Below are 17,490 nucleotides of genomic sequence, written 5' to 3'. Positions count from 1 at the left end.
CACATAGCTCCTATAAATATCATTATCTCTATTTTCTCCGCTTTGTATTCTCCTGAGCTGGGAAAACTAAGAGGGACATGCACTGCAAATATCTCCACAGCCTCTGTCTTTAACATGGTGGGAGTGCCTTTAAAGTGCAATCCAGGACAAAACTCTTCAAAATGCACACTTCCTTCCCTAAGTTAAAGCACAGCGCCTGTACTTGGTGATTTCTCTGATCATCCAACCATGAACAGTAAACACATTGTTTGAGAGACATGGAGTGTGCATCTTCCAGACACTTATCTTCTGGTCTGCTGTGCAGCAAGCTACAAAATAAATTAGTTGCCGAAATATTGCTCTTTCACTTCATGGACAGGGTAAGCCTTCTGAAATGATAATATTGCTTACCACAGCAATGCTCTGGTTGAAACTTAGTTCGATGTTGTAAAAGTTGCCATCATGGTGGACGGGTAGCGTTGTCCCTGCCCAGTCCTGATCTTTCAACTTAGACCACCGGAGTGGGTGGCCCCCAAGGCATCGGTACAGAGAAATCCTGAGGGCGAACTGTCCTCCGGGCAATTTATCCTTCACAGCTCGCAGACACTTCAGTTGGATTTGGACAGGCTGAGGTGTGCCAGACCATTCAACCTAAGTGGAACACTTTGTGTAAGTACGCTTTTATAGTGCAATTAAGGAAACACTGTTTACATGTGGAGAAACAGAAAACACCAATTGTAAAAATCACCTTATGCAGTAGAGTGTACGCCCTGGCACAACAATCTGAAGCATATTCACCTGAGGTCCTTCTCCCTTTATTGCATCATACACAAGTGAGATAGAAATTTCAGGTGAATACAGAAAGCATTTATGTTCATATTCCGACAGTAAGATTTGAAAGCCACTGGGGGGATATTTGGATTAGACCAGTTAACGGGTGCAGGGGGATTACAATGGGCTGTTAACCTACCTGCTCTTTGCCATACAGACAGCATGCAAACATTGTAGTGCTTGCAACTCTAAATGACAGTGGCGTGAAGCCAGTGTTAAGTGTGCTGTTGAGTGGCTGCACACTTCAGCAGGGGTCCCAAGTTCATTCGTGGCTCGCACCACTTAGAGCTATCCTGCACTACTTAAAACCAGCCTGCACCTCCTAAAGGGGAGGTACATTCTGGCTGCAACAGGTACTGGAACTGGATATGGCAGGGTCTCTGAACAGAAAGAACAGTGGACTGATGCAGGACAGTGGGCATTCACCAGCTTGACGTGCTGAGCACAGTCGCACACCAACCACACATTCTACGAGTGGTAACTTCTGCTGTTGCTGTACATCTCCGCGTTTAGGTGCAGCACCCACAAAGCCACATGTATAGTCGGTGATAGCGTACACCATGGGGAAGCCCGCTATCCTGGCAAAGCCATGCGCATGTTCTTTCTGCTTCTGCCTGGTCAGAGAGAACACAATGAACTCCCCTCTCCTGACAGAAAGAGCCTTTGGATCCAAAAGGACACCTGTAGCCAAATCTACAGATGTATGGAGCTCGATTTTGTGGCCATAGTCTTTAGGTTCTAAACCTGATACAAGAACATCATCACACTTCAAGATTTGTATGTGCCATTCTTCCACAAAAAATAGCTTGGGAAAAAATGTTATTTTAAACGTTGGCCTTTTAAATAAAAGTGTTTTCACATAAACTTAAAAAAAACAGACACTGAAATCATAGTTGGTTAAACTGGTAATGAGGTAAGTTTTGATGTTGCTTCCCATAGACTGTAAATAATAAGCAATTCATTAGCCTATGTTGGGAAATGGCTTTGGGCGCTCAGCAAGGGTTGTCTGAATGACCTGCCTTCTGTCCAAGGATAGTGAGAGATGAAAAAGAAACAGGGAGAGAGAATCAGGCACACAGTCGGATCCAGAATAGGCAGTTAGGTCTTCAAACAGAAAGCTGTGAGGTCAAGTTTTCCTGAGTTCAGACATTGAGTGAATTTAAGATGCACAAGGACAGTTGGGAGTGACATTGCCCTATGTCAGCAGTAGTTAGGCTTGCAGCTCCACTGGTAAAGAAGACTGGGCTGTAAAATGAGGCTGCTTGGCAAAACCCAATTTCACCCCTATTCTATCCACGTCAAGTAAGGCAGTCCACCAATGTGGGGATGCATAGCGCATTCATTATTTTGTAGTATTTTACGAAGATAAGTAGTATTGATTGAATTAAGTGAACCTGATCATTACTGTTGTTTTGTTATCTCGAGTCATTGTACAAAACTGTGACAATTCAGTTCTAGTACTGACACACCAGGTGTGATCTTTCTTGAATCGATTGAGGAGGAGCATGTGCAAAACAGACAAACATTTAGCTCAGATCACAAGTTGGGTACTGTTGTTCCACCCCTCCCCCAGGTAATACTGCCACATGCTTAAGATATCGGGCAGACTCTTCAATGGCAACGACTCACACCATTGTACCAACAGCCCTGTCTAAGGAAAGACCCTGAACTTGTAACAGGCATTGGCTTCCCTGTAGGAAAACTGCATCCATCGCAACATGTGTTCTTGTAAAACCGGGTCAACATTTCTGCTTTAAAAATTGTGTGGCAAACAATATTTACTACGCAACTATTTTCTTTCAGGACGTCACGGGCAATTCCTGGGATCTTTTTTAGCTTTTTTATCCCCCCCAAAATGTAGCTTTGATTCCCACCTAGCATTGGTTAGTTTAAAGGTTGCAAAGTCGTAAATTCTAACAAGAAATATTCCACAAGAATCAACATCCAGCCTCTTTTGTGTGCTTCGATACAATTTTTAAAGCTCTGAGCTGCATGACAATTATTTTCATTCTAATTACAAAATTTTAATTAACAAAAAAAAAATCCAAATTTAATATTTTGCTCACTGCAACCCAAAATTAACATTATATGAAAAATGGAGGTAATCTTTTTAAAACCTCTAGGCAGGATTACTGGTGCAGGAAGGCTTGGGATATTAAACACATTCTAAATTAAACACCCCCAACAAATTTCATACAGAAATATATTTAGATAATTTTGCATGCCAAAACATATTTTATATTATTGCCAACCCCCACCCCCCCTACCCCTCCACGACTTGTCCTAAGTAAGTTTTGAAATTTATAAGTGAAGATCTTGTCTTTTACCGATGAAATTGCTATGCACGGCAGGATTGCCATTGCTTTTCTAGCTATACTACTTGTTTCAAGTCAGCAAGCCATAAAAAATCTTTATCTCTCTGAAACACAGCAATTTGGAAGATAATCGAATGGTGACTGGGGGGCAGAAATGCCAGTCTGAGGAATTATACCACAATCTCTCTTGCGTTTACAACCTTCCTCAAAGCAAGCTGTCAGCCTGGTAGGAAAGGTTGATAGAAGATTCATTACATCTTCGGGCCTGTCTCATTTGCATGGCGACATAGCTGCTCCTCACTTGCTGAAAGACTTCACTCAGCCCGGCTTCCGATACTGCGTTCAGACGAAGAGTTTTGATGGAAGGCTGCAGGAGGAAACTTGTTGCTTTGCCCTTACCTTCCAGCGACGGCCTTGCATACCACTGTATTGGTGTCTGACTTCAGTTAGGTCGCCATACACAGCCATCACTTCACCTCTGCGGCTTTTGAGTGCTTTCAGCAACTGGTTTTCTGCACTGCAATGTAATATATTGTGTGGTCATTTTGCAATGAGTCCATGCTTTCTAGAAAACAATATAAAATAGCATAACATGGTATTTACATTAATTTCGTTACCTAGCTTTGGGGAGGGCCTCACTCAATGTCTGTATTTAGCATTTTTTAATGAAAAAGTATATAATTTTTAAAATTATATTGTTGCAGGAGCATTTATGTATCTCAGCATTTCTAACTTAAAAGTATTGATCGGCAACCATTAAAAAGGGAAGAAATGCATACATGTGGCACCTGATTTCAGACCTGTTAAGTTTAATGTGTAGTGACTTTTGGGGCGCCACATGTTGGCAATTTGTGCACAGCAAGATCCTACACAAACACACACACACACAAACACACACACATACACAATAATGCATGCAATGTGTTTTTTGAATGACAAGAAGTGTGAGAAGTATCCTCAGTTGTAATGTCTCATCATTATTAGCAGATAAATGCCACGCTAGTTTATTGCCAGCATTTTTTGCTCATCAGGGAGGGCGCGTGCCCAACCCAACCGAGCATAAAATGATGCGCAATGATGTCAGATGAGCATCCTGCTGTCATCGTGCACTCGCGCGATATTTTGGTCGGTCGGCGCTTGCGGGAGTCGGTAGCGTACTCACCTACAATTAACAGGCCCGTTAAGGCCACTAAAGTACCAATTTCGCTGCCCGTCCAAACTTATATTTGGCGGGTAGACGAAAAGGCCAAGCAGCTTTTGCATTTTATAGGAAACCTCATCAACGGGCGGGATGAGGTTTCCAACAGCAGTTAAAAATTAAATAAAAATTTTAAACATTTCATTAATGACAGAGTCACATGAGGGGATATGTTTTTTTAACATTTTAAAATTCTATATTTTTAATTTTCAAAAATCTTCATCTCCCTGAGGCAGCTCTGTGCCTCAGGGAGCTTTTCCTGCGCGCATGTGCGAAATTCCTCGCTTGCCCTCCTCCCTCCCACACAGGCATCGCTGAGCACTGCAGCACGCCTTTCACACTGGCTGGGCCTTAACTGGCCCGTCAGCGTGAAATCATGGTCACAGCCTGATTACAGGCGGCGGGCGGCTTCCCAACTGTGCCCGCTCACCCCCACCAAGCCCACCTGACGACGGCAAAATCCTGGCCTACGTGTTCAAGGCCTGAGTGAGAATTGAATGAAAGAAGTCCTAATGCAGAGGCTTAAGTATAGCAAGTGAGACAAGCTGACACCTATTCTACGGGAGAACTTTATTCTACTACGATTAAAACATTTTGGAAAATAGAAATGTAACTTTGTATCTCAAAACCGATAGAAAGTTCAACCCTGCAAATCTTAAACTACATTATGCTGGAGATGTTTTCAATAAATACTCAAACTTACTAGACAATGCCATTTTTTAAAAAGGAAAACTATGACACAGTGGGTTTAATTGGGTGGCACTTTCAAAGAGCCAGCTCACTGCTGACGTGGAAATTATCTGCCAAGCTGGGGAGGTACCAACCCTGGCCTGAAGCAAAAGATCAGGCGCATTCCATCACAGGTGGGCAGGCTGCTCTGCCAGGGTAGTGTTCAGGTGGCAAAGTTGAAACCAACCCCCTGTAATACTGCCAACACACCTCTGGGCCAAAAAATTAACATCGCCACGATTGTGAAAAGATGTTACGCCGCGGCCATTCTTCTTAACAAAAGAACACAGGAAATAGGAGCAGGGGTAGGCCATATGGAGCGTCAAGCCTGCTCCGCCATTCAATACAATCACAGCTGATCTTGGGCTTCGACTCCACTTTTCTGCCCACTCCCCATGTCCCTTGATTCCCTGGGAGACTAAAAATCTGTCCATCCCAGCCTTAAATGTATCCAATGTTGCAGCATCCGCAATCCTCTGCGGCAGAGAATTCCAAAGATTCACAGCCCTTTGAGTGAAATAATTTCTCCTCATCTCAGTCCTAAATGATCAGCCCTTATCCTGAGACTGTGCCCCCGAGTTTTAGATTCCCCGACCAGCGGACACAATCTCCCAGCGTCTACCCTATCGAGCCCCTTCAGGATCTTGTATTACGCACAGCATAAGAGATTGGTGCAGGAACGATGAAGATGCCAAGAACTAGATCGATCATTTTTTTAAAAACTCAAGTTTATCTCTACCACCTCCCATGGAAGCCCATTCTAATAGATATTTAATGACTTGTTTTTACATTCCCCATCACAGTCTGAGCTCAGTCATTGAATCTGCATGGCCAGGCAGGACAGAGATGTTTCACTTGCTATGCTGGTTCTCAGTAAATGTTTTATTTTCAGTACATTTGCGGAGTTTCACTTGGAGCTATCGTGCTGGATACCAGCCTTTATTCCTTCAAATGCGGCGTACTTGGCCATTCACCCAGTAGTAGGGAACGTCCATCATCATGTATCTCCCTGGAGGTGAAGGTCATGCAGTTGTTGTAAAGAGTCAGTCAAGAAGCTTCATTCGATGTGCATTCTCAAACATTACTCACAAAGGAATTTATGAGGTTCACAGCCGTGGGGAAAACAGAGTGAACCTGTTTCATCAGTCTGTATAAGTCGACAGGAGAAACCATCCATTCATGACTGACCATTTGTGCTTTTTATTGTCCTTCCTTATGACTTTTGATAGCTTTCTTTTCACATCCCTTCAATGCCTCTGGTTCGCACTCTTGTTGTACAAGCACCCTCAACTTTACCGACAAAGGAATTTCATATGGTGGCTCTTGCAGTGGATGGGGTTAGAGTTTGACATGTGGAAGCTTTCCTTTTACTTTGCATGCTTAACACATGCATACACATGTATGGGTGACATATCAATTAAATGCTCCATGCATGTCCAAACCGAAAGTTTGTTTCTTAAGCACCTGACCAGCAGAATAGGGCAGCTATGTTGGCAGAGCTGGTAACGTACCCAGGAACTCTCTGAAGTGGACTGCCTCAAAATTGATGCCAACGTGAAATCATGCCAAAACTGAGTTGCTCTCCCTAAATTTGTAGCAAACATTTTGGTGCAGGCAATTGTTGATGCCTCTGACTTCTGATAGCTGGAGTGAATTTGGCAGTTTCATTCACCATACAATGTTTCAGTTCATACGCATCACATTTCAGTTTGACACCTTAACTCTCTTTCTCTCTCCACAAATTTTGCTGGACCTGTTGAGTATTTCCGACATTTTCTGTTCTTATTTCACCATCTACTCAATTCACTCAGCTGCGGTTGGTTATTGGATCAAATGGCATCTCAAAGAGGAGGCCAGAAGTTGTAACTGTGTAAGGAAAGTGCGGGGCAGGACTTAATTTATACTTAGTGTAAATAAACATTGTGATTCATCTGACAGTTTTCTTACACAGATTTTAGTAATAGGATAGGACTAGAAACTGAAAATCCAAATTGGTTGCTGTGCCTCCTACAATAGTGACTACACTTCAAAATGTACTTCATTAGCTATAAAGTGCTTTCAGATGTCCTGAGGTCATGAAAGGTGCTATATGAATATAGTCTTTCTTTGCCCCTGAATCGCCTGAGGTGTTGAGTGGAGATCAGGTCCTTGGCCACATGGGAAGGAATTCAGAGTGAGAATCAACATTGGGTCCATTGTCTGGGCACAGAGATGGAACTGTATACCAGCACGGAATGAAGAACAAGAAGAAGAGAGAAAGAGGAGAGCTGTGGCGGAGTACATTGTGAACATGCTTTGGATCATTGCAGACATGGTACCTATGATTCTCCATCAATTGTAACCAATAGAAAGAAACTCTAGATTGGTGTGTTTGCGATTTTCTAAAATACAGCACTTCTCAACAGTGCAGCACTCCTTCAGTACTGCATTGGAGTGTCAGCTTTGACATTTGTGCTCAAGTCCTGGAGGGGACCTGGAACCTACAACTTTCTACATTCAAGTAATAAAATCTGGAATTGAAAGCTAGTCTCAGTAATGGTGACCATGAAACTATCATTGATCGTTGTAAAAACTCATCTGATTCACTAATATCCCTTAGGGAAGGAAATCTGTCGCCCTTACCTGGTCTGGCCTACATTAACTCCAGACCCATAGGCAATGTGGTCGACTTTTAACTGCCCCCTGAAATGGCCTAGCAAGCCACTCCGTTCAAGGGCAAATGCTGGCCTTGACAGCGATGCCCACATCCTGTGAAAGAATAAATATATTAAAAAACTATTCCTCGTACTTGTGTCAGCCTTTTCCATGAGTTTGATTCTATCCTTTAACTCATTTGTTAACCATGGTTGCTCAACCACACAAGTAGAGCCTTTTGTCTTTTAGCGACATGTACTGGTTTGGTATTGTACCAATTAGTTCTCGGAATACTTCCCACTGTGGGTCTGTCATATTTCCCTTCAGCAGTTAAGTGCAGTTTGCTGCTGTCAATTCTTTTCTCATCTCTTCAAAGTTTGCCTTATATAAATTTTGAGCTTTGAGCTATCCCAAGGCTGTGCAGGGTGCTTATGGCAAAATGAGGCAAACCCTTTTTAGGCAGTGAACTGTTAGAATCTCAAATGCACCACCGGAGAGTGGGGTGGATGCAAATCCAATCGTGGCTTTCAAAGGGGAATTGGATTGTCTTCTGAAAAGAAAAAGTTTGGAGGGCTACAGGGAAAAGACAGGGGAGTGGGATTAGCTGAATAACTCTTGCACAGAGCCGGCATGAACACAACAGGCTGAATGGCCTCCTGTGTTGTCACCTTTCTATAGGGAGAATTTTCACATCGGCATGCAGGGGCGGCTGTGTGCCCGCCAAATTATCAAAGGCCTCTTAAGGCCATTAATAAACCAATTGAAGTAATTGTCAATGCTACCCGTCCAACCTTAAGGTTGCTGGGCAGATGAAGAGCTGAAGCGGCCTTTACGTTTTTCAGGAAACCTCATCACAAGCGGGCTGAGGTTTCCTGAAGGTTTTATTAAATAAATAAATACTTTTTTCACAATTCGTAAACATGTCCCAGCTCATGTGACACTGTCACATGAGGGGACAGGTCTAAATAATTTTTATCTGTCTTTATTAAAAATTTTCATTCTGAACTTCATCTCCCTGAGGCAGTTCCGTGCCTCAGGGAGACTGCTGCGCGCAAAAGAGCGCAGGCCCCGACTCTCCCTCCTTCCCCCCGCCCGCACAGGGAGCGCTGAGCACTGCCGGGCATGCGTCACGCAGGGTGGGCCTTAATTGACCCACACACATAAAATGGAGGTGCGCAGCCGATTGCGGGCAGCGATTGGCTCCGTGCCTGCCCACGCCCACTCCCGAAAATTCTGCCCTATGATTTTATTGATTCTATGAAATACGAACATGCATCATGTCTGTCTTAAATGGGCGGCCCCTTATTTTTAAACAGCAACCCACTGATTCTCCCACAAGAGGAAACATCCTTTCCTCACCCACATCCACCCAAGTTCTTTCAAGCAAGTTCTTTCTTTTCCTCCTATTGCTTCTGGATTCACCCCTATTGGCTCACTTAACTTTTATAGTGAGCAGTTGACACATACACAACTAAGAAGGTCCTGGGTTCATTATGGGCCTGTACTGAGTTAGTTGGCCTCTACATTGGCAGGGGTAAGGATTCCACAATTGTCCTCAAAGGCCTTGGTTTAGAGAAGTGAAACTCAGCCAGGGTTTCTACTCCTGATTGCTGTCCTATCACCCTTGCCGGAAGTGGATGTTGGATGAAGACAAGGCTCAGTTGTGATGCATCTGGGATTGAAAAGTCTGCTGGTAGTCATCGCCAAGACTTACAAATGAAAAGTGGCCACGTTTGGGAGGTGGACTAGTGTCTGTGAAAACGTACAATAAGGAGTTACCACAATCAGGAGAAAAGGAAGGGTCCAAATTGGCAAGGAAGAAAAGCATTTTTTCATTTCAACGAGTTATAAAGTCCAGGATCCCACTTTTTTTTAAATTGCCTTTTCAACTTGCCCTGCCCCTTCCTAAGATCTGTGTATACACACCCCCTTGTTGGCCTCTCTGCTTTTGCACCCCCTTTTAAAATTATACCAACTCATTGTTCTACCTTTATTGAGACACACTCAAATGGATCAATGCTGCAGTGATGCCATGTCAGTTCTGGCTCATCAGCATAGAAATATTCCGGTTCCACATCCAAGCTCCCTTAATAGTTAGATATTTTAAGATTGATTTTCCAAGTTCCAAGCACACGGGAGGTACCTCGCCTGTTGTGAGTGCATATTGGAAACTCATAAGCACTGTGGTCTAGAACTTCTGTCTATTGGTTACAATTGATGGAGAATCGTAGGTACCATGTCTGCAATTTTCCAAAGCATGTTCACAATGTGCTCTACCACAGCTTTCCTCTTTCTCTCTTCTTCTTGTTCTTGTTTTCATATAGCACCTTTTATGCCCTCTAAGGTGGGTATAAGTGATCCCATGGCACTAGTTTGAAGAAGAGCAGAGGAGTTATCACTGGTGTATTGGCCAGTGTTTGTCCCTCAATCAGCTTCATAAAAACAGGTCATCTGGTCATTATCACATTGCTGTTTATGGGAGCTTGCTGTGTGCACAATGTCTGCCAAATTTTATAGAGCACAACAGCGGCTTTGCTTCAAAAGCTACGCCATTGGCTGTAAAGCGTTTGGGGGAATCTAGTAGTCGTGAGAGGTGCTATATAACCCATAAGTCCCAGCAGTTAATATCAGCCTGGCCTCATGTCATCAAGTATACAAACATGTCTCAGCCACCCTGAGTTAAAATCTTAGCTATGACAGTCGAAGTGCAGATGTGCCCAGATTTGGCAGCTATTTTTTGTTGCCAGAATTGCATGTGTTTTGTATGGAAGTTCTGGAAACCAAATTGATAATTCAGCATCTTGTTTTAATTTGTTCGTTTCTAAAATGTTTATGTAATTAGCATGAGGTTCACAAAAGTAGCATGGAATTCCTGAAAGCTGCATGACATTATTGTTTTAATTGATTGTTTCTAGAGTCTTTATTAAAATAATTAGCGCCTGAAAAATAAATTAACAGGAACAATAATGCAGACAGTCGGGGCAGCTGCAATTATTCAGCAGTTAACAACATTTCTATTTTGAAGCCTTTCACATTTTCAAATGTCAGAGCTTCAGAAATAAACAAATTCTGTGCAACGTTAATGAGGTCACTGTGCATTCCTAGTTATCTTGTCTTTAACGTCCATCACCACAAATGCATTCTCTAACAATGCAAAAAGACTTACATCTGGAAGGCCGCATGAAGGCTCTCCTGTAAATTCTCTGACTGTTCAGGGTTGATCTCCTCCCGAGATTTTGTTCCCTAAAGAAAACAGAAACTACATGAAACTACATTACCCAAAATATGCAGGGATGGAAATTCCACATGGCCAAAATATGGAATGCAGCCATAATTTCAGGGAGAGGAGTGGAGAGTATGTAACTTAGGGAAGAGGTCGGGATCCAGTAGGATTTCACCCCATTGATGACTTGCCAGAAAAATTGTGTCCAAGTGTCCTGGGCACCTCTTATTCCCATGCCAATCTGTGTCATCTCCAGCGCCCAGTAGGAAGTCCACCCAATGTGCCCCTAATAGGTCCAGCAAGAACTACATTGGTTCAGAGAGGGTGTGCATTCCCACTCTGGCCCTCCTAAAGAAGAACACAGTAATCGCTTTCGGGAGATGGGGAAGAAGAATAAAATCAGTTTTAATGATCTTTTTCTTGAGCCTGGCACAGGTGCCCCACTCCTTACTGCTCCAATCTCCTTCTTCTCCATGAAACAAACACCTCTATTGGGTCACATTAGGCTTAAGTGCCACTCACCAAATATTTAATTGGCCCCACCCTTGACATCTTAATATGGTCACTGTCAGGTCATTGCAGTGGATAGAAGACCCATCCCACCAGACTCCCTGTAATGCTACGGAACTTCCGCCCTATACACCTGTAAACTGAATCAGTTATTAGTGTCTAGAATATTAGACATTTAATAGGACTGTATACCTACTTTGGATTGCCGCATAGACTCTTCATAACCTCAAGGGCACATATATCATATGAGGGTATACTGAGCTATGCATACCAGGACCCTCTGACATATCTCCATTGTGCTCATGTTCCTGTGCCCTCCCTGTGTCTCCTCTAATTTCAGTTACTGCTTTGCTTCTCTCGCTGTACTCTGTTGCTTCCTTCTCCCTACTTGTCTAATTCTCTTTAGGGAGGGGTTGGTGGATTATATGCCAGAGAGGATAGTTGTGAAGGGCTGCAGGTTGTGTGTTTATGGTGACAGGTATAGGGTACAATTCTGGCTTGAAGCCTAGTTGGCTCCCTTCACATCCTCCATTGCTTCATCTTTCTCTCTTGGTTCTGCTGTCACTACATTCTTTACTTTTTCCCCCTTCCCACAGCATCCACCCCAACCCTTTCTAGTTTTATTTTATTCATTCATGGAATGTGGGCTTCGCTGGCTGGGCCAGCGTTTATTGCCCATCCCTAATGCCCTTGAGAAGTTAGTGGTAAACTGCCTTCTTGAACCACTGCAGTCCATGTGGTGTGGATACACCCACAGTGCTGTTAGGGAAGGAGTTTCAGGATTTTGACCCAGCGACAGTGAAGGAACGGCGATATATTTCCATGGTGAGTGACTTGGAGGGGAACTTCCAGGTGGCGGTGTTCCCATGTGTCTGCTACCCTTGTCTTTCTAGATGGTAGTGGTCGTGGGTTTGGAAGGTGCTGTCTAAGGAAGCTTGGTGAATTCCTGCACTGCATCATGTTCCCACCCTTTGCTTATCTTGCATCCCTTAACAATTTCCTTTAGTCCTGTTGCCCAAAATATGTTCTCCCAGACTCTTTGCTTCCCTCCTATGAGACTCATCCATCTCTCACTCCTCCCTCCCCAAACTCACATTTTGTCTTCTCCATCCTCATGTTGTATCATCTCTTCTCCCATCAGCTGCCATTCTGTCACTTCATCACCCCTGAGGCCCCATTCTCCTAAACTCCTCATTTCATATCTCCTTCCCATGGATGCCTATTCATCCCTAACCAGCCTCAGCCAGGAAAGTGCCCTGAACTCCTGAAGATATGAAGAAGATTGGTAATATGCTTACAGTACACCTTCGTTTTTAAAATTCTCATCCTTCTTTACAAATCCCTACATGGCCTCACCCCTCCCTATCTATGTTACCTCATCCAGCCCCACAACCCTCCCAGATCATGGTGTTCCCCTCATTCTGGCCTCATGCACATCCCTAATTTTCTTGGTTCTATCTGCCTGGGCCCTAAGATTTAAAATTCCCTCCCTAAACCTTTCTGTCTCCCTCTACCTCTCTCTCTCTCTCCTGCTTTAAGGTGTTCCTTAAAATTGACCTATATGATCAACCTTTCAGTCACCTGGCCGGATATGTCCTTCATGTGGTTTGGCAAAATTGGAGGATTTCTCGGGGGAGGAACCCCAATACCCAGCCTTCCTACATGGACAACCTGAGGCCAGATTTTCCCCTGACAGTTTGCGGAATGTGGACACTCAATATAGGGTGGGCACCACTGGCCTTCATGCCAACTACGTACACTGCCTCTGATCCCTCTTACACCAGCCGGGGCCGTGCTGGAGGACAGGGGCAGGTGCCAGTCTGTGGGATCGCAGAGCTGGCTAAAATGTTGATATAAAACATAAAATGCAAATAGTGTGACACAAAAACTAAGGTTAATGTGAATGCAAATTGTGCACCAAATTTACTCATATCTTAATGGAGAAATATAATGCCATACAGTATGACAGATTAGCCATGATCTTATTGAATGGCAGGGCAGGCTTGAGGGGCCGAATGGCCTACTCCTGCTCCTATTTCTTATGTTCTTATGACATATGCTGAAATTATTTAAATTTTCAATTAAGTCTCCATACAGAATAAACAAAACAATAGAACAAAAATGGCAAAATACATACACAATGTAGACTAAATCTTAAAAATGGAAACATATGCACATTCCTATCTATACTTAAAAAAAGCAAATCAATACCACCCACATACAGTAAAGCACAGGAGAGATGTAATGAGAAAATCAGTAAAGATACTTTATTGTGACATTTTAATGTAACTACAAATCTGTACAGTCTAAAGAAATGCTTTATATTTAAGCTGCTTTCAGCAAATAACACACATCACTAAAGCACAACGGTATTAATAAAGTAGCTACAATGCTGGTAATTTAACATAATTTGTCCAAACGCTTGCTTATTACATCAGGCAGCTTCAACAGAATAAAACACTTATTACGCGTGTTGACTAGCAATGAATTCTTAGTCATTTTTTCCTGTCATGCAATAAATACAGTGACAACGCCAACCTTCCTTAACAGAAATTGTGCTTTTTTTTTAACAGTAGAGAATCATTCACTTTTAAGGCCACTTAAATCCACCCAAGCCTTATGGATGGATTTAAAATACAGATTCGCCATGATTTAGTTGAATGGTGGAGTAGGCTGGAGGGACTGAATGGCCTACTTCTGTACCTATGTTCCAGTGTTAAGTTATGTAAAACAAATTGCACGAGTGCGATTTATGCATTTTTAATGATTTCATGTACACGGGGAAAAAAACTCAGAATTACATTTCATTGAGTCTGCACTTCCAGCACTGCCGCATTCAAGGAGGTCGGAGGTCACTAACACGGTAATGCTCATTGTCCCAATCACACTTCCTTTAAACATGTTCCCCACTGTGAACCCATAATCACTGAGTTTACCCTTAAACAGTCCTCCAAATGAATTTTTAAGCATGGCTTCTCACAAAGCAAAAACTAGCTTATGCAGTATTTATTTTGAATGCTTTTTTCTTTCCCCCCTCCCCCCTAGATTGTGCTGCAATTACCTCAAAATTTTGAAAGGTTTTTGAGAGGTTAAGCAGTGGAGGATTACTCTCACTAGTCAGCGAATTGGTAACAGAAAGACTAAATTTAGGATTGGTGCTAAAAAGCATGAAGGAGGAGGTTTGAAGAAATTTTGCTCACACAAAGGATTATTAAAATGCAGAATATATTACTACAAAGTAACTATTCAAGCTGAGTCAATCATGGCATTTAAGGGAGAATTAGATAAACAGGAAGAGGAGTCACATTAAAGGAGTGCGGAGGAAGGGAGAGGAAACGGATTAGAGGAGACATGTTTTAGTGTGAGCAGGCACTGGCACAGGCAGGTCAACCAATCTCCTTCAGTGCCAACATTTCCATGATTCCCATGGAACATCGTAGTGTAGGTAAATTTTATATTTTAAAGTTCATTTCTGTATTCTGCAAAATGTGAGACCCGTGTTTTGCCTTGCTAAGGAGCGTTGCAGTGACTAATTAAAGATTACTATGCCATCGCTAATTATTTAAGCAAAGTGCATCCCAGCATACTTATGGGGAAAAAAACATTTCCCTCGTTAAAGTTTCACTCCAGAGACATGAACACAAAAATCTAGGCTGACAATCCAGTGCAACACGGAGGGAGGGCTGCATTGTCAGTCTTTCAGTTGAAACCGAGGGCCCATCCGCCCTCTCAAGTGGCCATAAATGATCCCATAGCTACTATTTTGAAGAACAGCAGGGCAAGTTCTCCCCAGTGTCGTGGCCAATATTTATCCCCCAATCAACGTCAGAGATTATCTGGTCATTATCACACTGCAGTTTGAGAGAGCTTGCTGTGTGCAAATTGACAGCTATGTACATTACAACAATGTTAACACCTCAAAAAAATACTTATCAACTCATAGACGTCTACAGCACAGAAGGAGGCCATTTGGCCCATCGTGTCCGCGCCAGTCAACAAAGATCTGGCTATACTAATCCCATTTTCCAGTGCTTGGCCCATAGCCCTGGAGGTTACGGCAAAGCAAGTGAATATCTTAAATGTTATGAGAGTTTCTGACTCAATCACCCTTTCAGGAAGTGAGTTCCAGACTCCCACCACCCTCTGGGTGAAAGAAATTCTCCTCAACTCCCCTCTTAGCCTTCTACCTCTTACCTTAAATCTATGCCCCCTGGTTATTGACCCCTCTACTAATGGAAAAAGTGCCTTCCTATCCGCCCTTTCTACCTCTCATAATCTTATACACCTCCATCAGGTCCCCTCTCAACCTTTGCTGTTCCAAGGAAAACAACCCCAGCCTGTCCAATCTTTCCTCATAGCTCAGACCCTCCAGCCCAAACAGCATCCTGATAAATCTCCTCTGCACCCTCTCCAGTGCAATCACATCCTTCCTATAATGTGGTGACCAAAACTGCACACAGTACTCCAGTTGTGGCCTAACCAGTGTTTAATACAGTTCCAGCATAACCTCCCTGCTCTTGAATTCTACACCTTGGCTAATAAAGGCCCATATGCCTTCTTACCCACCTTATCTACCTGCCCTGCTAGCTTCAGGGATCTGTGGATATGCACACCAAGGTCCCTCTGATCTTCATGCTCCAGGGTCCTACCATTCATAGTGTAATCCCTTGCCTTGTTAGCCCTCTCCAAGTGCATTACCTCACACTTTTCCGGGCTAAATTCCATTTGCCCCTGCTCTGCCCACCTGACCAGCCCATTGATATCCTCCTGCAGTTTGCAAATATCCTTCTCAATATTTACCACCCTACCAATTTTCATGTCATTCGTGAACTCCTTGATTATTCCCCCTACATTTAAGTCCAAATCATTTATGTACACCACAAACAGTAAGGACCCCAGCACCGAGCCCTGCAGAACCCCACTGGAAACAGACTTCCAGTCACAGAGGCATCCTGTTACCATTACCATCTGCTTCCTGCCTCTCAGCCAATTTTGGATCCAATGTGCCACTTTGCCATGGATCCCGTGGGCTCTTACTTTCTTGACCAGTCTGCCATGAGGGACTTTATCATAAGCCTTGCTAAAGTCCATGTAGACCACATCAAATGCATTAACCTCATCAACACTCCTCAAAATATTCGATCAAATTTGTCAAACACAACCTTCCCTTAACAAATCCGTGCTGGCTATCCCTGATTAATCTGTTACTCTCCAAGTGCAGATATATTCTATCCCTCAGGATTCTTTATAGTAACTTCCCCCCAACTGAGGTTAGACTGGCTGGCCTGTAATTTCCTGCCAGGTCCCCTGGCACCTCGCCTGCGGCCAGAGAGGATTTGAAAATTACTGCCAGGGCTCCTGATATCCCTTCCCTTTCCTCCCTCAACAGCCTGGGATACATCTCATCCGGGCCTGCGGATTTACCAATTTTAAGGCAGCTAAATCTGCTGGTACCTCCTTTCTCTCTATGTTAATTTCCTCTAATATTTCACAGTCCTCCACCCTATGTCTATATCTGTGTCATCCTTTTCCATTGTGAAGACCGACGCAAAGTATCCATTGAGCACTGTACCCACATCTTCCGGGTCCACACACAGGTTACCTCTATGGTCCCTAGTTGGCCCTAATCTTTGCCTATTTATGTTCTTGCTCTTTATATATTTAAAAAAACCTTTATTCTACCCACCAATGCTTTCTCATGCACTCTCATAGCTTTCCTAATTTCCTTTTTAAGTTCCCCCCTGCACTTCTTATACTCCTCTAAGGACTCTGCCGCACTGAGCCCTCAGTATCTGCCATAAGCTTCTCTTTTTTTCTTAATCCTAACCTTTATGTCCTTTGATATCCAGGGTTCTCCAGACTTGGTCCCCTCCTTTGTCTTTATGGGAACATATTTGCCCTGTATTCTCGCTATTTCCTCCTTGAATGCCTCCCACTGCTCTGACACAGTCTTATCTGCAAGTAGCTGCTCCCAGTCCGCTTGGGCCAAATTGTACCTCATCTTAGAAAAATTAGCCTTTCCCTAGTTTAGAACTTTTATTCAGCCCAGCCCAACCTTATACTTTTCCATA

At 43.3% G+C, this 17,490-nt stretch overlaps 1 protein-coding gene across 6 annotated transcripts in view; it reads right to left on the bottom strand.

The window, feature by feature from the left end:
* ofcc1 (orofacial cleft 1 candidate 1) overlaps positions 1-17,490 on the bottom strand; it is a 322,374-nt gene that overhangs the window by 239,235 nt on the left and 65,649 nt on the right. For all 6 annotated transcript variants that reach the window (XM_078539931.1, XM_078539933.1, XM_078539934.1 and 3 more), the window contains 3 exons: positions 10,853-10,929; positions 3,525-3,642; positions 391-630 (listed from right to left, as the gene is read on the bottom strand). In XM_078539931.1, the coding sequence (XP_078396057.1) occupies positions 391-630; positions 3,525-3,642; positions 10,853-10,929 (435 nt within the window). The remainder of the gene's footprint in view (positions 1-390; positions 631-3,524; positions 3,643-10,852; positions 10,930-17,490) is intronic.

Source organism: Cetorhinus maximus, chromosome 4 (genome assembly GCF_964194155.1).
Source record: "Cetorhinus maximus chromosome 4, sCetMax3.hap1.1, whole genome shotgun sequence".
Lineage (NCBI taxonomy): Eukaryota > Metazoa > Chordata > Chondrichthyes > Lamniformes > Cetorhinidae > Cetorhinus > Cetorhinus maximus.
Note: the sequence above shows the minus strand (reverse complement) of the source record. Positions and strands in the feature narration are given on the sequence as shown.